The 26,195-nt window shown below is 40.7% G+C and overlaps 1 protein-coding gene across 1 annotated transcript in view; it reads left to right on the top strand.

Annotated features, from left to right (window-relative positions):
- pdss2 (prenyl (decaprenyl) diphosphate synthase, subunit 2) overlaps positions 1–25,503 on the top strand; it is a 42,571-nt gene extending 17,068 nt beyond the window's left edge. The window contains exons 3-8 of the mRNA XM_008399702.3: positions 6,366–6,564; positions 16,079–16,153; positions 16,769–16,939; positions 18,863–18,994; positions 20,549–20,584; positions 24,157–25,503. Of these exons, the coding sequence (XP_008397924.1) occupies positions 6,366–6,564; positions 16,079–16,153; positions 16,769–16,939; positions 18,863–18,994; positions 20,549–20,584; positions 24,157–24,312 (769 nt within the window). The 3' untranslated portion in view covers positions 24,313–25,503. The remainder of the gene's footprint in view (positions 1–6,365; positions 6,565–16,078; positions 16,154–16,768; positions 16,940–18,862; positions 18,995–20,548; positions 20,585–24,156) is intronic.
- Positions 25,504–26,195: the final 692 nt, after the last annotated feature.

Here is a 26,195-nt window from a genome sequence, read left to right as displayed (position 1 = left end):
CTGTTTCAGCTCACAGATGTGCCATAAATCCATGTTACACAGATAAACATACCGGGAGCATTCCTGCAGACATAAACAGTTCCCCAGTTATCCTTCAAACAAACACTAAGTAGGAACTGCATTTGCAAGAAAAAAGCTATAATGTGCTAATGATGATGTTATCCAGGAAAGTTGTTGTCAAGCTCTTCATTCAATCTTATTAATACTAACAGACAACATACAAATAACCATTCTCAGTCCGTTTCTGATTGAAATCATAAAAATAGAGTTCAGGAGCATATTCTGCATACCATCACTGGTTTAATTGTGTTGTTGGGACTAGTTATAGAGATAATAAAGATCATCTTGTGTTGTGAGGTCATCATGATGAGAAGCAAGGAAAATTTGAGTTAATAAAATGCCAATCACTATCACAATATTCAGCTATATTCCTTCAATGAAACGTTTTCTACTTTAATACAGCTGTATTTTTCAGTACACAGCCCTGTATCATAAGATTAAAGTGCGGACAGAGTGGCTTAGAAACCAGCATGTTGAATTTTTTGGACCTGTGGTCAGACCTCTACACAGATCCCATAAGAATGTTACAACTCCAATATTAATTGTGCAGCTTTAAAAAGGACAGACACTTTCACCAGAGAGCATAAAGTTGCATTATTATACTGACACGCTTTGCAGCTGCTGTCACTTTCAAGATAATAAATTGACATTTAAAAAGCCTCTCTCAGACGTGACCTGCTGTCCCTTAATTTTATGCTAATTGAGTACATCCTTGTCCTCTCTGCATCAACCCACGGGTGCCTCTCCAAAACATTTTGCAGCAGGTTGCTTCCAATTTGCTGCAGTCTGAAATATGTGGAAATGGGCAATTAAGCAAGAGGAAACTTTAATTTTAAAGGAGCTAAACAGCAACATAGACGTGTTCTTCTGCAATGGACCATCTGCCTGCATTTTCAGTTGCTCTGATATGCAGGAAAAATTCTGTTTAGTACTGCAACTCTGACAGCAAGCACCAGAGGGAAAAAAAAAATATGTTTAATGTTTCTGTTTTCATGGTGTAAGCTTGACGGTTTTATGGTTTTAAATATCTAACATAAAAGTATACAACAACTTAACTGTGCTGTCTGAGATTTCAATTTTGTATATAAAGAGAATAATTTAGCGGCAATAATGTGTAGCGACTATCTAGCTCTACATAGTAGCTAATAATTCACCTGGAACTACATCAACTTGAGTGTAAACGTCACTGGTAGTGAGATAAAGTTCAAATCAATTTAACTCTATTGGGTTGGAAGTATTTCCTAACAACCATGATAAGCTGACTGGTAGATAACTTTGGAGTGTAGTGGCAGAAGGTGGAATCGGTGCCACAATCTTCTGATAGCTAAACAACTATTCAAGCCACTGGGCCACAGACGTCCCATGGTATCCGAGGAAAACCTGTTGTAACAGTTTTTCAGCTAACCGACTATCTGTGGTCCATCAAATAACTGAGCACCAAAACTACTTCAAAATCGAATTAAAAAGACTTTTAGCTGTAGGAACTGTGATGGAAACATTTTATTTTTGAAAGAACAACTGTAAAATTTTAACATACCTTCAGGCTGGTCATTAACTCACACCTTATTCTCATAATTAATAACTAACCTAGCTTGTAAACGGTCACAGAGTAAATATTTGAAAAGGCGACTTCATCAGAAACAAACAATTAAGTGTGCAGATTCTAGGCCTTAAACATAGATCGACCTATTACACATATCGAGGTGCGCAGTGTGGTAATATAATATGAATGTAATGCTTTAGATGACACTCTGAGGTGTGCTTGGGCCTCCTCACATCCACACACATGCACCCACCCACACACACACACACAGGCCAGATGCCAGCATGCGGCTCAGGACAGGCATGTGGGTGTGTGCCAACTGTTTTCCAGAAGTGACTGCTGTGCTCCTGGTGCCTGAAAGGCTTCTTTCTTACTGCAGGCTGGCACATCTGTGTTGTGCAGCCATGTCTGAGCACAAGCATCCTGACTGCTGAGAAACCTCTCCTTCCCGTCCTGCCTCCCAAAAACAAACGGCATCGCGAAGGTGTTCAAACCTGGTTTGGAAGGTGGTGTGTTACCATGCAGCCGCATCACAACACGATCTGGCACACACATCAGATCACTGGTTCCAACACACAGCGCTCGCCCAGTCGTGAGATGGATAGTCCAAACTGAAACACACACACACACTCCCAGACACACACAGCATGATTTGATCACCTCATTTGCACTAGTTTGCTCCCTCTCTGCCTCTGCCTCCACCTCTCCTGGGCTCATTAGCACCTCGGATAATGGCGAGATGGAGGGATTGAGGGAGTTGAGGTGGGGTGGGTTTTGGGGGGTGATTGAAACCTCCGGAGGATGGTCTCCTCCCTTCTGACAGGGAGCATTTGTAAAACATTTCCCACTCTGCTGCCTGACACTGATGATTCACCAAAGCACCACCAAGATAAATAGATGGATGGACAGATTGAAACACTCGCCGCTCTCGCAGATTGTCCAACTTGCACCAGCCACACCTTTTAATTTTTTTGTTGTGCGTGTCCAGTGAAAATCACGTCACCGGTCGCATCAAACTGGCCGCCCGATGGACAGGCCAGGTTTTTAAATCGCACACTGGAACTCACTTAGATCCGCAAGTCTGTGGTTGATGCAAGGCAGACTGCAGAGGGAGGAAAATGGAACAGAACAGTCAGGACAAGGGGCGTGGTAAGGGGGCGTTACACCTCAGGAAGATGGCATTGGTTGCTATGCAACTGGGAACCAAAGCTATTTATACATCGGCCCCCTTGTCCCCCTTTTTCCTCCCCAAGCTCCACTGCTGCTGATGAGGGCCGCTAGATTGGAGGGTTTGGATTGTGTGTGCTCGCCGGGTTTCAACTGATGACGCTTTCACTGTGTGGGATTTCTTAGTTTTTTACTTAATTTTGATTATAAAAACACAATAAGCAAATTGAGGTTACACAGGTGTCATTCGGATCCCTTCAGTTACCATGCAACTCAATATTAATATTTTCTCTTGTAAGACATTTTCAATTTTAAAAACCTCAAACCTTTCAAAACTTAATTCTTAAAGCAGAAAACATCAAATGACACACTATTTATTTATTTATTTTTAATATTTACAGATTTACATACAGAGAGCACTCAATATAAAAATCACAATTGTATGTTTCTGCCTAATTTTGATTAGTGTAATCAAATCAACACCTGGCACACTGACACAGCAGCATGCACTCAGTATTTCCTGTCAAGTCTGCGTTATTAAAAACAGAAAGTAGTTTACAACGGGAACTAATAGATCACTGCTAATTATTTAACAGTGAGAACTGGCTTATTTGAATAATCAATCTCTGGTTTGTGTCATACAATCGTGGAGGAGATTATGCACACCCCATGAACCACCGCAACCAACAACAGCACCCAGCAGTCGTTTTCTGTACGACTTCATCAGTCTCTCGCATCGCTGTAGAGACATTTCTTCAGTTCAGGTTAATTTCTTTTCCATGCAGCTCTCTTAAGGTCCCACCACATTTCATTCAGTTTCAGGTCTTGGGTTTGACAGGGACGTATAACACCTTGATTATTTTCTGTTGTAGATTTGCTGCTGTGTTTGGGATCCTCGTCCTGTTGATGACTCAGTTTGGACCAAACTCCAGCTGTCAGACAGATGTTTGTTGTAAAATCGTGACCTTATAAACTTTTCCAGATTGATGAACAGCAACAGTTGTTTCTGAAAGATCACTTTTTATACTAAAAAAATCAATAATTGTGTCATTATATTATCTGAATATCTCAGGATTGTCAAAGTTTATATTAAATATGCATTTAAATACGTTTCTTTGATGGGGGTGTCCCAGTAGTGGTGGCCATTTATCGTGAAAGATTTCTTATCAAAAGAATTTTGATTTAGTGTTGGATTGATTATTATCAGAAATTTTATTTTTATTAATTTTTCCACCTTTTGTTTTATGAGAGTTTCAATAAACATCAGTAAATTTAAAAAATATGATTAAATGCAGTTACTGTGTGCATATTAGTGATGTAAATCACTTTTCTTTCATCCTGAGGAACATTGTTTCTATTGAGATTGTTTTTCAACAGCAGTATTTGTGCTTGTGTTGCTATGAATGCTATCATGCAGTCACAACCACAGCTAAAAAAAAGGAAGTTTGGGTGCTGTGGTGGAACAGGGGCAAAACACAACCCACGTATTGAGGCCTTGGTCCTTGTGGCGGTAGTTGCAGGTTCGATTCCCGGCCTGGTGACATTTGCTGCATGTCTTCCCTCTCTCTGATTACCCTCTTTCCTGTCAAACTACTTTCAAATAAAGGCCACTAGAGCCAACAAAACCTTAAAAAAAAGGAAGTTTTAGTTTTTTAATCATGCCTCAGTCCATACAACCTTCCCTGTGTCCCAGTTTTTTCAAATGATTGTTTAATTTTCCAAAATCCTTAAGAACCAACAGGGGTGTCCTTATTTTTTCCTACTAATCATCAGTCTCTGTCACAGAACGTGGAAGGAAATCCGTCTGCAGTGAGAGAGGATCTCTTCTTTAACAAATCCCTACATGAGAAACCAGTAGATAAAGCGTGTTTATTATGAATATTCAGATGAAATAGTCATTGTGAGGTCGACTTGGAATTAAAGTTGTAAACCTGCACGACCTAAAATCATAATGTTTTGTTCGTCTCATTGTAACAACTCACTCTCCTCTTGAAGTGCAGCTATCACTCTGATTCACCCCGAGTGCATTCGACTGTCAGTCTGTTAATTTGCTCTTATTTGAGCCCTGAACTTATTAACTCTCTTTGGGGGAAACGACGCTGTTGTTGCCGTGCGCCACCAAGCAGCGAAACCGACCAGACAATGGGTGTGATTGAGGGGCAAAATACATGACATTATTGAATTTTAATCACATCTTTTTGACGCAGAGAATGGCAATTACCTGGCTGCAAGTGCGTATATAGGAAGGCGTCATAGCTCGGAGCAGACGAGCGGCTCATCAGGTTTCCACGGCGGCTGAAAGAAGGTCGTAAGTGGCTATCAGCGCACCCGACCCTGTCTGGATGGATCCCTCCTGTCGCAGCGTGGCGAGCGCCTTCCATATGGAGAGAGGCCTAATTATCCCCCACCAATGACTGAATCAACATTTGATTATATCCTCCCTTAGGCTGTTCTAAAAGACTATTCAAACACCACTGTTGTGTCGTTTTTTTTCCCCCCTCTCCTCATAATCAAGAATGGCTGTTATCTGATAATGATAAGTTTAATTTCTTTTTTTATGCAACCCCCTGACACTTTGTGTGGAGAAATCTCTGACATGTCTCTTGGTTTTATGCCTTGGGGGATGAAAAACAGGGATTTTTAACGCAGAGAATGTTTCTCTGGATCTCGACGTAAACAGTTCTGATCACATTGATGCTTTTTGTTTGTGTAATTTCTACAGAGTATAGGTGGGAAAAAAGTGAAACACTTCTATTGCAACCAATGTTTTGTTTCCCAAAATAACAAAAATATTTAAAAAGACTATAAATAAACTTTTTAATACAGAAACATCTGATGGGTTCTTGTCCGTCTTTTTTCTGGCACAAGTTTTATTTTCTCTCAGTTTTCCATTTATAAGCTTGGATAGAGGCTGTGTGAACAGCCAACTTCTTCAACAATGACTTTTTGTGGCTTACCCTCTTTGTTGACGTTGCCAATGGCAACCGTCAAGTCGCAAATCTTCCTAGAAATCATTTAAGCCATAATATATAATTTTTGAGTTTTTCTACAGCCAAAATATATGTAAATGATTACTGGAAAAAGAGCTGGCTGGTAAAAGATTGCTGTGTCCAAGCATATTACTGGAAAGTTGAGTGGAAGAAAAAAATGTTGTCTAAAAGCAAAGTTCTTTTTACATTAAGAATTTTCTGAACAGTGGTAGTTTGAGTTTCATCAGCTTTATCTAATCAAAATTAACAGAAAAAAATCCTTTGGAATATGTCAAAATATATGTCATAAACCTGAAAGCTTCATTTTTTAGATTTTAATCACTGAAATAAACAATGATAATGTAAGTGATATAATGCACCTGATATATAGTGATATAATGCATGTCAGATGAAAAGGAAGTATTTTAGAGTATTTTTCTCTTGTGCACATTAGAAAAAAGGCATCATTGCTCTCTTTCTTTGTTGCGAGGCTGTAAACTGCATATTTCAAAAAGTCAAAAAGCTCTTAATCTGTCAAATCTCAGGAGAACCTCCTTTAGAAAGCAAGACAAGAAAAGCTGTTTTTTCCTCTTATTTTTATTTCTTCTTTTTTGTTTCCTCTGTAGTCAGAGGAACCTGGCAGAAATCACAGAGCTCATCCACACAGCGTTCCTGGTACATCGAGGGATCGTAAATCTGAAGGAGTGGACAGTCTCAGACGGACCGCTGAAGGACATGGAGTTTGGGAACAAGATGGCCGTCCTGAGCGGTGACTTTCTGCTGGCTAACGCTTGTACAGGATTGGCCGAGCTCAACGACACTAAGGTAGACTTTGATAAAGACAGGCGATTTTCCTGCATGAAAATGAACCTTCGCCCCATTCTGCTCTGCGTTTATCTCTGACACGCCTCCTATTTCTTGCTCAAGAGATGAACATTCCCACTGTATGATGCTGCCACTGCCATGTTTCACCATGGGGATGGTGTGTTCAGGGTGATGCCCAGTTCGCTTCTGCCTAATGGTGGACATTTATCGCTTATCATTTATCATGATGAATTTCTTGTCATGGTAAGAATTTTCATTTATTGTCACGATAAATTCAAATTGTGACGATATTTTCTGTATTGTCGGGATTGTTAGTTTTACTATTTTCTCAGTATTTATTGATACTCAATGACAGTATCAATTAAATATTTTTGTGACTGGCATCCTACAGAAGCATATTACAGCAATGTTTTTCAAGAGCAGTATTTGTGATTGTGTGGCTATAAGTGCAGCGTCATAACCGTACAGTTACTCAAAGAAAAAGTAATAAGTAGTACTTAATCTTGTTGTCACAATATTACCAATTGTGACTGGAGTTCTTGAGGAATCCTCCAGGTTCAGTGTTCATCTTCGTCTTTCAGTGCAGAGGTAACGCTGCTGGTGCACCACAGGTCGTATCTGCTGCCTCGTTGGTAACGCGTCACTGACAGATGCTGTCACCACACTCCTCTCTCAGAATGCGGCAGCGAATCAAAATAACCTCCACAGTTATGCCAGCCCTAAGCGGCTTTCACGCTGCCCTTTCTTTCGTGCACACAGTCTGGCTTTATCTCTGCTCCTCGGCAGCCGAGAAGTGCTTTACCAAACGCACCGTGCAAGCAGCATCGGTGGATGAGCCTGCATGAGAAATATAACGGCACGCGAAGGAACACGTTCTACTTCAGTGTTGAGAATCAGTCTCTGCAGAAATACACAGCAGTGCTTGTTTTTCCTCCCTCAAACAAACCTGCAGAGCTGTTTATGAGCAGTGTGAAAGTAATCTGAAGCAACCGCAGGAAGCATACCCACAGTGGAAGTTTTTAATGGACATCTGATAGCTACCAGTTACTCAGCTTTGAAAAGGTTAGCACAACGAAGTGAACTGAGGGGAAAGCACACCACAGCAGGCACGGAGCTTTGTAATTTCAGGTGATGTCTTAATGTGTGTTACACCTCTTAAAACCTCTTAATTATAACATTTCACTCCTCTTACCATAATTTTTCAGCTCTATGTATGCATGTTGTCTGCTTTGAGGGTGTCTTTTGTTGTTGTTGATTCAGAAAAATAACTTATTTCAGGCACCAAAAAACTTAAAGGATGCGCCAGTAGATATGCAGATATTGTTCCTCTACTGAAAAATATTCTTTTAGGCTTCACAATGCTCCTTATTGCTCAGCTTTCCTCATTTTGAAGCGCTTTACAGTGTGATTCCATGGTCAGGTATGCCTTGTTGATAATGAACTGAATCAGAAAGGGAACCTCTTAATTTATTAGTTTGTATTTCAAACCTCACCTGTGGTCATGAGATAGGAATAAAAAATAGTTCAGGATGGCTCTGCCTCAGATTAAGAGGCAGACCTAGAGCTGTATGTAATAATCATATTCAGTTTGGATGTATATAGAAAAGTATTTAATTTATCAAAGACAAAAAAAAAATTTAATTTCTGCTTTTTTGTTTATTTAAATGTGTGTGATGAGATTTATCTTTGATTATTTTGAGTTGAGTGTTTGTCCAGCTCATTAATTATAATTTTTTTTTATATCCAATCTTATATAATTGAATATATTATTGCAATATCAGTGTTTGCAATATCGCAATCCCAAAGGACCGCTTGGAAGCAATATGTGGTAGGATGTCATACTTCAAGTTCCACAGATGCAAACTCTGCACTCCCAATAATAAATCTGAGCCGTTGGATAGACTTTCACTTCCTTCGATGCCCACGGTTGATGAATATATTTTTAGTGGCTGAGATCCTAAAGCCGCTAAAGAGGAGTAAGAACATTGTGAAAGAAAAGAGTGGAGATGTTATGCTCTGATTATTTTTCCACCTCTAGGTTATTTCAACTCTGTTTTAAAATTGACACAAGCTGGTTTTGTTTGAAGGACTAAAATTTCTACATGTAGCAATTTTGAAGCTATTTTCTGAATTCTTGAAGCTAAATTCTAGGTAGAGATCGACGCTTTGAGCGGATGACCGAAACACCTTTCAGGCTGGAGGATCCAAATCTCTCCCCTCCGTCTGGCAGAGTCCAGCACCCCAGAATGAAAACTCATTTCAGCTGGTACTACTTTTTTTATTATGATCAATATATCATGGCGAGGGTTGTAAAGTAGATGTAACAATAAATCGAAAGCTGCGCCTTCCTGCTTAGCACAACAAACCAAAGCAACCATTCCAACTTTCAATCTGTCAAATCCCTCTTAAACAAGGCACCAAGGTACTGAAACTCTCCGCTTTGGGCAGAGACACACCCTGGTCCTTCAGGAAGCATTACCAGAACCAGGCCTCAGACATAAAGGAGATCCAGTTCTAGAGTTAATTCTCCAGATTTTTCTTTTAACGTCTTAGCGAGGTTAAGAAGCCTCACAATACATTGAATTGAATCCATCATCACAACATCTGTGTGCAACGTTACTAGCATTAAGTGAAATTCATTGCTAAGGTGTGCCACAGTTCATTGTTAAGTCTCACACATTCATGCTTTACATGCCAATACCATAAGGCTGTACTTTCACTGCCAGGAAGTGATATAAATGTTAGTAATCCGCTTTCTAAAGCTCATAGGAAGCCATTTTCATATTGCATTGTGTGCAGTGCCTCAGGCTATTATAAGCTCTGATGTACAAGCATTTAAGAGTATTTGGACATTGTCATGATCAATTATTTCTGCTTATATTTGTAGTTGTGCTATTCTAACAGAATGAATGTGTATTTTGTTTCTGTTTTTGCTACAAACCAATTTCCCCTGGGATATTAATATTAATATTAATTAATATTGCGACAAAGGACAAGATTAAAGAAAATCGCAACAAAAATCATAATTGGAATTCAATAATGCTGTCACAACCAGTTTGTTTCTCAATATGTTTAAACGCTGGGGGTTAAATTATACATTTTATGACCACTGGGTAAATTATTCTGATATTTTCAGTGTTCCATCCATCCACCCATTTTCTGCCACTTATCCGGGGTCGGGTCGTGGGGGCAGCAGCTTCAGAAGGGAGGCCCAGTCTTCCCTCTCCCCAGCCACTTCTTCCAGCTCCTCCAGGGGAACCCCAAGGCGTTCCCAGGCCAGCCGAGAGACTTTATCCCTCCAGCGTGTCCTGGGTCTTCCCCGAGGCCTCCTCCCAGTGGGACGTGCCCGGAACACCTCACCAGGGAGGCGTCCAGGAGGCATCCTTACCAGATGCCCAAGCCACCTCAACTGGCTCCTCTCGACGTGGAGGAGCAGCGGCTCTACTTTGAGTCCCTCCCGGACGACCGAGCTCCTCACCCTATCTCTAAGGGAGAGCCCATCCACCCTGCGGAGGAAACCCATTTCGGCCTCTTGTATCCGTGATCTCGTTCTTTCGGTCATGACCCAAAGCTCATGACCATAGATGAGGGTGGGAACGTAGATCGACCGGTAAATCGAGAGCTTCGCTTTTTGGCTCAGCTCTCTCTTCACCACGACGGACCGGTACAGCGCCCCTTCACGCAGACCTGCCCAATCCCCGTCGATCTCCCACTCCTTCTCCTCATCGGAACAAATCCCCAGATACTAAACTCCTCCATGAGGCAGAGACCCCCTGACCGAGAATGCACTCTACCCTTTCCGGCTCAAGACCATGCCTCGATTGCAGCACTGACCCATCCCGGCCGCTTCACACTCGCTGCGAACCGCCCAGCAACGCAGATCACTCAGAAGCCAACAGGATCACATCATCTGCAAAAAGCAGAGATGCAATCCTAAGGCCACCAAAACGGATCCCCTCAACACCTCGGCTGCACCTAGAAATTCTGCCCATGAAAGTAATGAACAGAATCGGTGACAAAGGGCAGCCATGGCGGAGTCCAACTCTCAACTTACTGCTGGCAATGCGGACCAGACTCTGACATCTGTCATACAGGGACCTGACAGCCCGTATCGAAGGGCCCGGTACCCCATACTCCCAGAGAACCCCCCACAAGGGGGGTTCTCTGGGAAGGCCCCCCAGGGACACGGTCGAACGCCTTCTCCAAGTCCACAAAACACATGTAGACTGGTTGGGCGAACTCCCATGCACCCTCCAGGACCCTGCTGAGGGTGTAGAGCTGGTCCAGTGTTCCACGACCAGGACGAAAACCACACTGCTCTTCCTGAATCCGAGGTTCGACTATCCGACGGACCCTCCTCTCCAGGACCCCTGAATAGACCTTACCAGGGAGGCTTAAGAGTGTGACCCCTGTAATTGGAGCACACCCTCCGGTCCCCCTTTTTAAACAGGGGGACCACCACCCCAGTCTGCCAATCCAGGGCAACTGCCCCCGATGTCCATGCGATATTGCAGAGTCGTGTGAGCCAACACAACCCTACAACATCCAGAGCCTTAAGGAACTCCGGGCGGATCTCATCCACCCCCGGGGCCCTGCCACCGAGGAGCTTTTTGACCACCTCGGCGACCTCGTCCCCAGAGATTGGAGAGCCCAACCCAGAGTCCCCAGGCTCAGCTTCCTCAACAGAAGGCATGTTGGTGGGATTGAGGAGGTCTTCGAAGTATTCCGCCCACAACGTCCCGAGTTGAGGTCAGCAGCACACCATCCCCACTATAAACAGTGTTGATCCTGCACTGCTTCCCCCTCCTGAGATGCCAGATGGTGGACCAGAATCATCTCGAAGCCGTGCGGAAGTCTTTCTCCATGGCCTCTCCAAACTCCTCCCACGCCCGAGTTTTTGCCTCAGCGACCACCCGAACCGCATGCCGCTTCGCCCGCCGGTACCCAGCAGTCCCACAGGCCAAAATGGCCTGATAGGACTCCTTCTTCAGCTTGACAGCATCCCTCACCGGAGGTGTCCACCAACGGGTTTGAGGGTTGCCGCCGTGACAGGCACCAACAACCTTGCGGCCGCAGCTCCGATAAGCCGCCTCGGCAATGGAGGCGCGGAACATGGTCCACTCAGACTCAATGTCCCCCACTTCCTCCGGAACTTTCAGTGTTATGGTCTGAAATACATGTTTTTCCTGATCTTATTTTCATTTTAAATTCATTAGCGGTCAGCTTCATTCGGGAAAACTGAGAAAACTGTTGCTTTAAAGCTAATAATTTACTCACATTTAGAAAGTATTGCAATCCTTCAAGGCTACACTAGGAAAAAAAGTTTACAAAGGAAATAAATTAGTTTTATTCTATTTATAGTTGTGATCTCCATCATGCAAATTGCGTCTCAAGCTTACAGGTGTGTCTGTAAATGGCTGTGACATCTGACAGTGGATCATTATTTGTGGATGAGCCTTCAGCAGCGTCGCTGTCACTCGGAGCGTTGGACTGGACACCTGTCAGTGCTGCCTCCCCAATTATTTCCTGAGTTCTTGGGTCCATTTGCAAAGATGTCACCTCCTCCTGTCCTCCTCCGGTTGTCATTACAGATGTAGGCAGTGTGGGCAGAAGACAAAAAAACCACAAAAAGTTCAGGCCAAACATTTCATGAAACCCTAATGTAATAATTGAATGTAGGATAAGACGTTAAAGAATAAAACCTGTGAGCTAAAATAAATACATCCATCTGTCTTTGCTAATCCATCCATTCGTTAATCAATCCATCCATCCATTAATCAACCATCCATCCATCATTTAATCAATCAATCCATCTATCCATTAATAAATCCATCCATCATTTAATCATCCATCCATCTATTAATCAATCTATCCATCCATTAATCAATCCATCCATCTATTAATCAATCCATCCATCTATTAATCAATCCATCCATCCATTAATCAATCCATCCATCTAACCATCATTGGTAATGTTTACAATTTTCCATCCATCCATCCATCCATCCATCCATCCATCCATCTCATACGTCTCTTCTTTCCGTCTGTCCTTCCATCTGTTCACCTGTTGCAGACTTTAGTGCCACATAAACAGCAACATGTGGCTCCAGAAGTGAACTGCAGAGATTTCTCCCCAGTGAGAGACTCCAGCTTCTTCCAGCGTTTTCCTGGTCGGAATAATACACGTCTTCCTTCCAAAGTATTCCTGGTCTGGCTACAGGTTTCACATCGCAATGGTGTTCTTTTCTGACTGCCTGAACAATTGAAATGACAACAAATAGGAAATTAAATAAGAAAATGATCTGTAAAACAAAAGGTGGAAGGGAGGAGGAGGAAGCAGTGGCTCATCCTTCCCTCAGACTGAGCTGAGCTCATTTGAGCTGCTTGTTGCCACGATCTGGTCAAACACCAGGGTTGAAATGTCAAATGTCAAGAACTTTGTCTTTTAACTGCAGATGAAAACATTTCTCCTGCTTTGTCCTCATGTACAAGATGTGGAAATACCTGCGGTCCTCACCCTGCTCACCTGTTTATCATTAGCTTGACAATAAGGGCTTGAAGTACTGATTTCTAATATGTGTACATAATAAAATAAAAACTGTAATAATTTAAGTCCTTTTTGCCATTTTTCCATCCTAATTTTCCAACTTTACTTCATGCCTCCAAACTGCACGGTCAGCCTTTTCTCCCATCAGTTTTTTTTAGGTAAAATCTACAGTATGGATCTAATTTTGCGAGGAATTATAATAGGCTGAATGCTTCTCCTCCTGAGGAAACTTAGACTTTTATATTTATTTCCTGGGCTTCAGATCTTTTTAGTAAAAAAAGATGATGGATGAGCAGATTTGGAAGTGTTTGGGATTTTTTTCCCTCTTTTACACTGAAAATGATGGAGATTATGTGTCGTGGCCTTGAGAGGAAACTTATGCTGCTGCTTGTATAAACTGTAAAATAATCTCATCACACAGCTCCGATTTCTCCCCCCTCTCAATTCTGTCGGCAAAACATGATCTGGCTGGATTTGGGAATGGAGTAAGAGGGAGAGTTAACCTGATACTTTCCACAAAAAAAAAAAAACAGGTCTCTGTCCGCCCCCCTTCCCCAGGCATGCCAGGCAGAGACACCACATCTGGTAATACTGTAGGCACATTGTCCTTCCAAGTCTGGGTAGGAAGCTCGGGTTCCCTCAATATTTTCCCCCGGTGGATACGGTTACCCAAAGGCCACTGCGAGCCTGGCTGAGCAGCCACATCTCTGGAGCTTTCTGATGAACCCAAGGATGTCTGGGATGAACCGATGGAGCTCCGGTTTTTTTCTACACAGAGAGTTTTATGTTTTCTCAGGGGATCCAGAGGCTGAAGAAGTGAGAAGAAGTTTTTCATGTTTCTCTTTTTTAAATTGACTGCTTGGAGTTGGCCGGTTTGTAGCTTCATCAGCCACAGCTGCTGATTGGCTGGACATGAGCTTCTTTTCTTATCAGTGAAGACACAAAACTTTACCAGGCCACACTAACAACGCTCTTAAGGCTGGACGTTGTTTCTGAGTGAGGACTAAGTTAGCCATTCTGAGTGTGAGTGAGGTGTGTTTTACTGTTTTCATCTTTTGTTGGTGTCTGGAGCAAAATAGATTTGGTAATATTGCCAAGCTTTTGGAAATCGCAGAGTTTAAAGTTCTACATTTGATAGAGAATGTTGTTTAAATTTGGAAAATATACAACCCCACTTGCAAATTAGGTTTATTGGCCAAAAGTTCAAGTTTGCAGCTGTTTCCGTTTCACTACTGCACTCTAAGAAGTATTCAGCCCCTTCATGATGAGCAGCAGTATGCTGTTCTGACCTCACCTTGATTCAGATGCAGACAGCAGCTTCTGGCAGTGTTCCTGAGGAACCTTATCCCACTTCTCATGGCTAAACGCCTCCAGCTCGTTTATCTTCTTGGTTTTGGGTGCTGTGACCTCTGAATTTCAGCTGAGTTCAAGTCGGGAAACAGTGGTGGCCCCTTTAGTATCTTCCAGGATGTCAATGGGATTGTCCGATCAGCGTCACATTTCTGCCCCTGACCTCCTGATTCCTGACTGAATCCATCTTGCTCTCCATATTCTGCTGGTTTTAGAGAGCAAAGCAGTCCCAGAGCATCACTGTGCCACCACCATGTTTCTTTATTGATCTTTTCCCTGCATGTTTCATTCTTCCTACTCCAGACATACCACTGACCCTGAAGCCGAAAAAGGTCCAGTTTTGAGTCGTTGATCTGGTGATGTTGTGTCGGTAGTGGAGGCATGGAGTCCTTCGGTATTTAAGCGCCTCAAGTTGTGAACTAAATCATTTTTAGACAGTAGGTTATCTTGACATTATGAATGTCACTGACTTCTTTAACAGAGTCCTGAACACTGATTTAGTGTTTTATTGTCCTTTCTGGCTTCAGTTTGGCATTCTAGCTTTTTAGGAACCTTATTGTAAAAGTCAATGAACTTGAATTGACAATTATGCTTTCTGCCTTGCACTTACCTTCACTCTATTTTAAGACATTGCTTTTAGGTTTTATCTCGTCTGTATTTGCTGTAGAAAAAGAAAAGGAGTGAAAGAAGAACAGAGAAGCTTCTCTGGAAGCTCTTATAGCTTCTCTGCCTTGAATTGGACAGAAAGTTGATCTGGCTCTCGCAGATGTACTTTTTGTAAATTCAAAATATAATGATGAATGGAAGCAGACCTGGGAGTGCTTCATGACATCTCCAGAAGAAACCCCACCCCCCACCCTGTGGTCTGGTAATGAGCAGCTGAGCGGCGCTTCACCTGGCGCCCAGCACACCTCACCTTAGATTAATCCTCCAAACCAGCTGTTCAGGCGCTCCCGATTCAATCACAGGAGAAATTGTGGCTTTAATTGCGAATGTTATGGATGGCATGATTAGCGGATCGGTGTTGATCGACCTCATTTATGTCTCCGTTTTAGTTTGATCTGTTCTGTTAGTGATTTATAATGAGGGAGATACTCAGTAGTTCAGATTCCTCTGTGTGTGAATGTTGAATCAAAGATGAGATCTTTGATTCAAACTGCAATCTAAGACAATCACATGCAGACTCTGCTTCTTAGTGAAATCCCTCTAACAGAGCATGAGGTTTGGGCTAAATTAATTAGACGTGCAATACTTTGTAGGAGTTTGATCTGAAGCTTAAAATAAATCCTGAAGAGATGCTACTAATTTATATTTCTCCTGTCTCTAATGTTGGTTGACATCAAGTGTGCCTTAGGACACGTTTGTAAGTCATCTTCTTTAGCGCTATTAGCTTTTTATTTTCCTTTTTGATGTCTTTATTCATCTCCTCAGCTTCAGTTTTAGAAAGGAGGCGAATCAAGTTGCGATTTACCTTTAGCTGTCCATCCTAGACTTCATGAAATCAACACTTTGTATGAACATTTATCAACCGGGATCAACTCGATTTATGTATGTAAGATTTTCTAACGTTTTTACAGTGTTTGAAGAATTTAGTTATGTTTTTTTTCTGTTTGGCAGGTCGTTGAACTGATCTCCAGTGCCATCTCGGATTTAGTCCAAGGGATATATTACGAGAATTACTACAATGTTGAGGTAAATTGGTCAGTATGGAGAACATGACCTTAAACAGTTGGTCTAATTGCAGCTTTTGTCTCACATTTCTCAGCTATTTTAGAAAAGAAAATTCTAAATTTAAAAAAAAAAAGATGTTTTCACGTTTTAGGTACTTTAAGGTCACAAATCTCGGACTAGACTAGTGACTTGAATAAAAAGTGAGTCTTTCCCCTTTGTTGGTTCTGACATTAGATTCTACCAGCTGCCTGTAAATGAGAGGACATCCCGATAAATAACGAATCAAGACAGACTTTCTTAATTCAAATTGATCACAGTGCTGTCAGGCTGCAGTGAAATAGATTTCCCCATAATTACTCTGTTTTTAGGTAATGCTCTGCATTCACAACTACCTTTCTCTGCCTCGGCCTACATGTTTTTCCTTTTGTTAAATTTAGTGAAAAGGGTAGAAATTATAACAGCACAGTTTTTTTCTGTAAACATGACTTCTAGAGGATTTGTTTTCCCCTCTGCGGTATTCATCTTTTGGCTTTAGGATTTGTGTGAAAAGCCTGAGTTAAATGCCTTGTTTGGATTTGAGGAACTGTGCGTTTGTCTGTGGGAACTTTGAAGCGTCTGCCACTGTTTGCCCCGCAGGATGGTCTCGGCGACGGCATGGACGCAATGCCCTGGGAGGACCAGGCGTTTCTGTCCCACGGAGCGCTGCTGGCCAAGAGCTGCCAGGCCGCCATGCAGCTCGCGAAGCACGACAGAGAGGCCCAAAGACTGGCCTACCTCTACGGGAAACACCTGTCGCTGGGTCACAAGGCAAGTGTTAGGGAACGAAAACAGTAACCAAACAGAATGTTTTATGGAATCTTTTGAATTTGTGTTGGTTTATGTGATTTTTTTTCCTCCTTAATAAATAATTCCTGGCGACTTAGAAGGAAAATATTAAGAAATCTGATATGATTGAAAATTTGGAAAGAGGTTATTTAACAAAATAAAGAGACATCTAATAAAAAATACATATTTAGGTACTGTGCTTGGAGAAAATATTGAACTTTTTCATATTTTGTCACATACCAACCACCAACTTCAGTGTAGCTTATAGAAAATTTTTGACATACCAACACACAATTCTGGATAATTGTTTGGTGGAAGGAACCTGAAAAGATTGATTTGTTTTTTTGTTTTTTTTTGTTCCACTGATTTAATGGTCTGCAAAACCACTGTTACCTACATCTGTAAACTTGTAAGATAGTATGTCTCTACTAGAGTAAACATTTTACTATTCTTCTTTGCTAATTTCCTCCAGATCAGTCAGATTGGCTGTGGACAACAATTTTCAAAGTCTCAATTTGATTTAGATTAGTGACTGATCGGCTTTTTTCACTGAGCTTTAGTATCGGCTGATTCGGATCCAATACAGAAAAAATGCTGAGTTTACTTAAAACATTTCTTCTTCTTTTTCCAAGAACAAACATAAAAGAACGGAGTTAAAAATGTATGCGATATCTCTGCACCAAAGATGTAAAAATAACACAACTTTAATTTGTTCAGTCAGTGCAATTAGAAGTATAACAGCCAATGTAGATAAATAACAGAGAAACTGAAATTTACAAAAATAAACTGCAGCAATCCTTTCAAATAGTTCAGAAAGCTCAATTAGGAACTCTAGATGTAATGAAAAATAAACAACAAATCCTGATGTCGCTCAGAGAACAAAAAATAGAATTAGACTGAATAGATTTGAACTTATGGCACATCGTCACTGATTCCCTATCTGGAATTTTTTTCAATTCGAGCACCGATACAGATATCGGATCTGTGCGTCTCTAATTAAGATGTGGGCTTTGACTGGGCCGTCCTAACACATAACCAGGCTTTGATTCCATTGTAGATCTGGCAGTATGTTTGGGGTCTTTCCTTATAAAAATTGCTGAGGTTTGTACTTGTAACATGACAACAAGAGGGAGAGCTCAATAAGTATAAATATGTTTGCTGTGAAATGTAACAAATTTGGTGAGGAAAACTGAATACATTTTAATTTTGTCTCACTTTTGTTAACACTCTCCTTTTTTTTAAGCAAGCTTTATCCCTCCTGTGACAGATGTACTTTTTTATGACTGCGATGAAGTTATATCAAAGCAAAAGACTAAATGAGCTTCCGATCCACATGGAGCAGAAATGTCTGAAATCATGAGTAATTGGCCCTCCTCTAGTTTCACTGTATCTGTGTTAATCAAATGCTTCAAACTGGAATTGAATTGACAAGAAACGTTGCAGAAAGAGAACGCAGGCAAAAAGATGAAATACAGAAATTAGGAAGGATGCTCTAGACGGTTGTTTTGTACTGAACCTGAATGTTATGTTAGCACAAAGTTTGTGCTTTTTGAGTAGTTTTTGGACGACCTTATGCACAGTGCTGCAGTGGTTTGCCATTTCTTGCCGAGGCTCCCTGCAGCTGCTGATCTGCGGGGCCTCTGCAGCACGCTGGAGTCACAGCATGGTGAACGCTGAAATGAGCTCTTAAAAGGAAGAACTGTCCTCATCAGGACTGTTGTCCCTCACCAAACTGTCCACCCCACTGCTCATTAGCAGGACCTCTCCCAGTGTAAGCTAGCCAAATGTCACTTCAACCACTTTTTTTTTTCTTTTTTTTTCCCCCTCCAGTGTGACGGTGTAATTGGTGTACTGAATGTTGCGGAGCAGCTTCAGTGACTGTTTATGTGTTCCACCTTTGTGCAGCTGAACTCTGACCTGCAGCCGTTTGTGAAGAGCAGGTTGGGAGAGATGACATCGTTCAGCCTGAGCGCCGCCCCGGTGGTTTTCCACCGTCAGATCGTCGGGAAGGAGAAGTGGCACCAGCAGCTCCAGGAGGTAAAACATGGACAGTCAGTCACACTGTCAGCGGTTCTGGTGACTCTTACCATCTCTTGTAAAAAAAAATTACTGTAAATTAAAAATCAAGACCCAGTTAGGTTGCACAAGTCAACCTAACCGTGATCTCAGTTTGTTTTTTTCACAGAGAAGAAGCAAAGCGTTAAATCCAGCTGCTCTAATGCTTCCTAAACTCATTGAGTTTAAATGTAGTGAAGAGAAGCTGCTTGTTTTTGCACTAAAGAGTCAGATTCTGTCGTGGAAATTTTAAACTTTTAATTAGAATTAAATTAGGAAATCAATTTTTGTCACTAAATCAAAAGGCTTGAAACTCAAGCACCATTACTTTTTATACTTTACTTTTTATTACTGCTGTATTGTAAAAGTGTTTTAAAAAATACATGCATAAAAAAAGTCTCAAGAATGCCTCCACCAAAGTATAATTGGACTAACATATTCTACATTTTGCTAAAAATGTACTAATCTTTTGATTTCCTCATCCTTTTGTCAACAGAATAATTTAAAAGTTGTTCAAACTGTAATTCTGGTTGTACATTGAAGGTTTTACTGGATGTGGTAACATAAAGATAGTGACAACGCTTCAAAATTCACTTAGGAAAGAAATAGAAAGCTTCACTAAAGGGATTTAAAAGCTGGTGAAGAAAATTTCTGTAAAAAATTGTGAAATTTGATATATTTTCAAGGTGTAGATAAGTGAGATAAATAGGAAAAATAATGGAAAATATTTGTATTTTTAGACTTGGCTACCTTTGCAAAAGTTTCATTTATCCATCCATTTGTTCAACCATTATCCGTTTGTATGTTCTACATTTTAACCTAATAGTTGCAGAAATATCTGCTGCAATTCCAAAGGGGAATGAAAGTGTGGTATTTAGTAGGAAAAACCTTTAGGAATCCCCAGATTAAATCTGAATCAAAAACAAAGAAGAGTCCTAAAGAATAGAAGTTTAGAAAGACACATTTAAATGAAAAACTTAACAGCATAAAGCAATATGTCACCTCTATAATCAGCTTTAACCATAGAGAGAAGAGATCTTACTACTGTATTCATTAACACATGAGAAAATATCTACTAAACACTAAAGATGTTTAAAAACTTAAAAACAGGAATCCTATTTTATGACCTAAAAATAAAAATTTGCATATCTCCCATGTAGCCAGCAGCTTAAAAAGGACCAAAAAAAATCTCCACTAAATCTGCACTGAATGAAGGAATCATTTGATTTCTTGCCCCTATTTTGTCTGACTCTCATTTATAAAGCAAAAAGTACTAATGAAGTGGCAGGGTTAACACTTATTAGCAGTCTGCTCTCTGTTTTTAAAGAGATTGCGTCACAATCTAGTAGCGATGTTCAGTCCCAACAGAAGTGAAAAAAGGGGGTAAAAAAGAGGAAATAACACCTGCATACATCACTGAAGAAAGAAAACGTATTGCCTTTAAAAGGCTTTTTTTTCTTTTTAATGAAATTTGCAATTTAGTTTAAAATTACCAAAAAAAATTAACAAAATGAACTCTTCTGTTTTGTCTCTAAGGCAAAGACCTTGAGAAACCAGTTGGATTATAGTAAGGTAAGGTGAAATTTTCAACGAACTATCACGCCTTGTTTTTCCACTTTCACCTTTTTCACCTCTTTGAGCATTTCCAGAAGCAATCTGGATGTCTTTTCACTGCAACTCACGTCAAAGTTAGGAAATCGCCTTTCCAAAGTCAACGTGTGAGGCCAGAATGGGACCAAAGCAACAGAGGGGAGGGGTCTGGGGAGCTTTGGGAGGGGTGGGGGGGAAGTGTTATCTGGTCCCGTCTGAAACCAGAGCTGGACGGATTGGTTACCGAGACCTATTTGTGGAGGAGACACCGAGGCTCTGAGACAGAGGTATTGTGAGAGAATCTCCTTCAGCCGAAAAGAGGAGAGAAGTTTTTAAGGGGAACCAAGGAGGGAAGCTGGGGAGGAGAAAGCATTAATGTTGTGGATTTACATAGAAATATCTGCATGATTTCTATTCTTGAAATGAAACAGATTTTTTTAAATTGAACCACACTTTGCCTTTTGTAGATTCACCATATTTCTCATTATTCTTGTGGTAATAGTTGAAGGAAGATACCCTGAAAGGCTGATTTTCCTTACTTACACAAAGCAAACAAAAGCAGATATTTTCTTTTAATGAACAGCAGAAGAGTAAAAATGCAGCCAAAGAAAAACTGTAACAGACCTTGAGTAACCCTGATTGGGACAACGGTAAATGTTGGGCCTGCCTCTCTCTCTCTCTCTCTTTTTTTTTTTTCTCCCTTGATACGTTTGGCTCAGACATGAAAAAATGATGCATCTCAAAAACTGTGGTTTTTAGAATTCAAATTACTCCTAAAATTATTCAATTATTCTTTGAGTTTTGTCTGCTGTAAATCCAGGCATGAAAGAGTAAAAAATCTCTTGGATCAATACAAAGTGTACGCAGCCCATTATAATACCAGGTTTTTGTTTTGCAGAAGAAAATTAGACAAGGATAAATTATTTATAGTTTTTTTTTTAGTCTTTTAATTTGAATGTAACGTGTATATCATGTACAAATTAGCATATATTTTAAGGGAAAATGTAAATATATGACACAAATCATTTAAACCATCTTAATTTCAGCATTGGGGTTTCTTTTGGTTGCGGTCTTTGGTCGTATTTATCCACTTTTCTTTGCAAACAACATCTAATTCCATCATAACACACAAAGAGAGGATGCCTCTTCTCCATAACCGTCTTCAGATTACCCCCACGGACGTTCTTTCAGAATTGGTTTTCTCTCATGAAGTCATTCTTTTGTGTTTTTGACATATGCTGCTTGGACTCTAGCAGGTACATAAAGGTTTTGGGTCATAACTCTGATATCTAAAACTGCTCATAATTTCACAAACCTTAACAAAACTGCAGTGGTACTCAAAGAATCCAACCCCAGAAACCAGAGAGTGATGCTGCCACCACCATGTTCTTTTTTTTTTTTTGTTACAAGCTGTGTTATTTCTGTAATTACGGGCCTAATGTTTTACATTGGATTCCATTCATTTCCATTCTATTTGTTTTTTTAAAGGGAAGGGATTCTGTCAAGCAGTTGTTGCTGGAAAAAAAAACAGGAGCACACTGCTGTGAAGGTAGAGATCTCTGATTGGCTGAAAGTTGAAACTAGTTGCAGACACTTAGAGGATTTTCTCAATGCAAAAAGTTTAGAAAAGCAATATTTACTTTGCTGTGTTTTTAGCTGTTTATTTACGTCGATTATCCAGATTATATGACTGGGCTGAATGCGGGCAGATCACCTGCTGCAGTTTGCTGCACAGCGTAATATACACTACTATATTCCCAGGTGCCTCTGCTGAATATCAAAAGCATCCAGATAGGCTGGAGGGTTTTGATGCTGAAAAGACTTCGTCTTTCTTTTTTCCAGTTTCTGAGAAGTGCTGGACCTTTAATCCAAACAGCAGAGTTCAGGGAATAAAAGCATTAGGGAACTGATGCAGAAAGAAACAAAGGTAGCAGGCAGGATGGTACGAAATGCATGTAGAAAGCTAATTTTTTTTAAAATAAATAAGCAGGCAGGATGTTTTTGAGTTTAGCTCCTACAGTTATTTTTTTATTTAACTTCTTCTTTCTTAAAGGAAGGCCTACGGGGGCTTTCCACTTCCAGAATTCATGAGGCAAAACGCCCTCAGCAAAAAGATGTCCCAGTGCAGCAGCAGAAATGCACAGCTAGAAAAAACAAAAAACAAAAAAACTACAGACTCAAAGCTGCTGTTAATGCTTATTGAACTCGACTTCTTCCACTTCAACATGTTGGAATGAGGAAATGTGATGTGCAAACTAAGCAGCGTTATTTTGAAGTTTAAAAAAAAAAGTATTTCTTACAGATTTCTTTTGGAAATTTTTATTTAATTTTTTTTGTCACACTTTAAAGTATCAAATCCCCAAACAAATCTTAATGTTGAACAAAGATAAATACAAACTACAGTTTTCAAATTCTAATTCTTATCCAAAGCAACCTGGCCCCAGTGAGAGTACGCATAAAAACATGGAACAGTGGTGAACTTTCCCAGCAATGGAAAGTTAGTCCAAGAGGGCAGCAATGATTATCTCAACAGGTCAATAAAAATAACCAGAACAGCAGCTAATTTAAGGTTAGTATTCATGATTCAACAACATGAAAGAGAAACGGCATCCAAGGAAAAGTTCCAATATGAAAACCAGGACTGACTGAAAAAAAACGGTAAAAGCTGTCTAAAATATTCAACATTCGATGTCAACATTAGATGTAAGTGGAACTTAAGGTGTGGATCCTGTTACATGTAGTGTAAAGCTGAGGCAGCATTTCAGAAAAAGAGCATTATACTTACAAACATGGTGGTGGTGTGGCGATCTGGGGCTGCTTTGCTTCTTCAGGACCTGAATGACTTGCAGTAATTTATAGATTCGTTTCCTAGAGCGTCCTGGAGGAGAATCTCCAACAATCAGATTGTGACCTTAAGCTCAACAGCACTCCAACACAGTGATCCAAAGCACACTGCAAGTATATATGGCTCAAAAAACAAATGAGAGTTTTGAAGTGGTGTTGTCAAAGTCTGGGTCATTTTATACTTGAAAATCTCTCTAATGTGGCTGAAAGAAAACAATTTACAAAGCAGAGGGGGATAAATTCCTCCACAGAGAAGTAAGGGGTATTTAAAATGCCCATTCAGTTATTACGTTTAAGGGTAAATTTCTTTTTCAGGTAGGACCAGGTCAGTTCGATTAGCTGTTTTCTCTGAATACTAAATACTAAATCACTTTCACAACAGAAGAGCTCTGTGGAGGCACACTTGGCAGGAGTTTGGTTCATTACTTTATATTTTATACAATAGTGAAATGAAGCATCATTAGTCATGATATGAAAGGTAAAAGCCTCAATTTTCCAAACAACATAAAAGTCCAACTTTAAGCTCGCAGATAAACGAGGGGACCCTGCATCCCAGCTGACGGTGCGTTCGTGTTTTTGCGGAGGAAGCTAACGGCCTCGCTCCGACTTTAAGAGCAAACTAACTTTTCTCGTATAGTCATTGACAGCCACACAGTGGCAGCGCTGACACAGACGTGACAAACTAATGCCTGTTTTCCCTCCTTCCGCAGCTCCTGGCAGCGGTGAAGTCGGAGAAAGGCGTGAGCTCGGCGGTGGACTTGTGCCGTTACCATAGCAACAGGGCTCTGGAGGCCATCCAGGCTTTCCCCTCCTCTGAGGCTCGATCCGCCCTGGAGAACATCGCCTCAGCCGTCAACAAATTCTGACCCAAGCGCACGCACGCACACACACCTACACTCACATATATACACACACACAGAGACACACTCCTCTGTGGAGGCCTGAGAGAGTCTTGGGTTGGCCATGACGCCGTCTTTGTGTTTTTTTCTTCCGAAACTCCTACAACTGTTCATCATCGAATAAAAACTCATCACTCCGGCTTCGTGCCAGATGTTTTTGCAGCTCTGATACTCCCCCTCTCCTGCCCGGAGAAAATTTACCGGCAGGCTGCTTTTTAAAGAAAGAAAAAAAAAAACTGTCTCTTTATTGTTACCTGGCTTATCAGCACAGCCACATACCAGGCAGAACATCATTTAAGATGTTTTGATGAATTGTTAGTGTCATCTGGAAAATGTGCCATGAACAGCAAGTGAGGTACTAAGGAGTACTTACTCTCAAAAATATCCCATTTTCTTTTTTCTTTTTTTTCTTTTTACCTATTTAGCATATTTGTTAGTGCAAAGTTGATGCTCTAAACTGCAGCTGCTTGAAATTTTACACTTTGCCAAACTGAGGAGTTTCACTGCGAAAAAAGGTCCTGTTTTACCAATTACGCAGCAAAGAACTGCTTTACTGCAGAGGCTCGACTTGGGTGAATCAGGAGTTGTAATGTCATCAATGCTGCCTTGTTATGTCAGTCTCAACGCCTGTTTATCTGTCTATATGTGTGTGTGCGTGTACTGTATGTGTGTGTGTAAGCAAGAGAGAGATTTGAGGCAACCCAGGGGCGGGGAAAGGTCACCCAAACCTCTCCCCTATGGGTTAGCCAGCGAGCGCATTGAAGCTCCGCCAAGCAGTAATTATTAATGAAGAGACCTGAGCAAATGGACAGGAAATGCAGAGGTATTGATTGGGCCGGTTGCCCTGCTCTAAGCCATACAGACTGGCGCCAGCCTGGTGGCCTGTGGTTTCCCAGGCTGCTGTCTGTGGAGGGCAATGGGGGGCGGAGGAGGCGCAGCTAAGGTGTGAAACCAGGCCACCGCTGGCAGCTGTCCGTCTCACGCCGGCTACACCTGAAGGACAGAGTGTACGAAGAGGGGACGGGGAAGAAAAGTCTGTCTCCTGTAAAAGAAACGCAGAATGTAATTATTTACAGGTTACTCAGAGCTTGTATTTAACTTGAAACGGTACAAAGAAAACATAATAAATATAAGAATGGAGATCTTTTTAAAACTTTATCCTGGTTGTTTTCATTTTATTATTAAGATTTCCTTCCACTAGTGGCCTTTATTCAATGTTTTAGACAGAACGGTAACAGTGAATAGAGAAAGATACGCTGCCCATGTGGAAATTTTTAGAGATGCACCTATCAGGATTTTTTCAATTTCTAGTTTTCCTTGAAGTCCAAAGTGTGTATTCTGATATTCAACCAATATCAGTTTTTTTTTCTTACTTTATGACTAAAAGAGAAAAAATTGTTCAGAGGTTCTTTGATACGGGAGCTACCGATAGTTTTTAATCCACCAGAAAATTAACCAATTGGCAGATTTTCTCACGTGTCTGTCAGATCATGTCTTTTTATCAGACTTTTAAAGATGTATTGAACAAAACTAAAAAAATCTGCAAAAGTCAAAATCTCAAAGGCAATAATCTTTGGCCTCTTGACTGCTGCATCTCTTCTCATTTTCCATACAGTGTCCGCAACATATTTTGTAAATGTTGGGACAGCTTAAGTACTTTGCTATATTGTACTTCCTTTTAACAACTCAGAAACAGAGATCAACTGTTTTCAAGAAAAGTAAGAATGCAGTTTACTTCTAAAACACTTTTTAAAGTTAAAAAAAAAAAAAAAAAGCGCTTCACGATGAAAATTCAAAAACGGAAATTAACAACAAGAGAATAAAAATCTGCTTTAGGCCAGAAATTTACA

This window comes from Poecilia reticulata, chromosome 22 (assembly GCF_904066995.2).
Source record: "Poecilia reticulata chromosome 22, P_reticulata-male-v2, whole genome shotgun sequence".
Taxonomy (NCBI): domain Eukaryota; kingdom Metazoa; phylum Chordata; class Actinopteri; order Cyprinodontiformes; family Poeciliidae; genus Poecilia; species Poecilia reticulata.
This window is presented reverse-complemented; position numbering and strand designations above follow the sequence as displayed.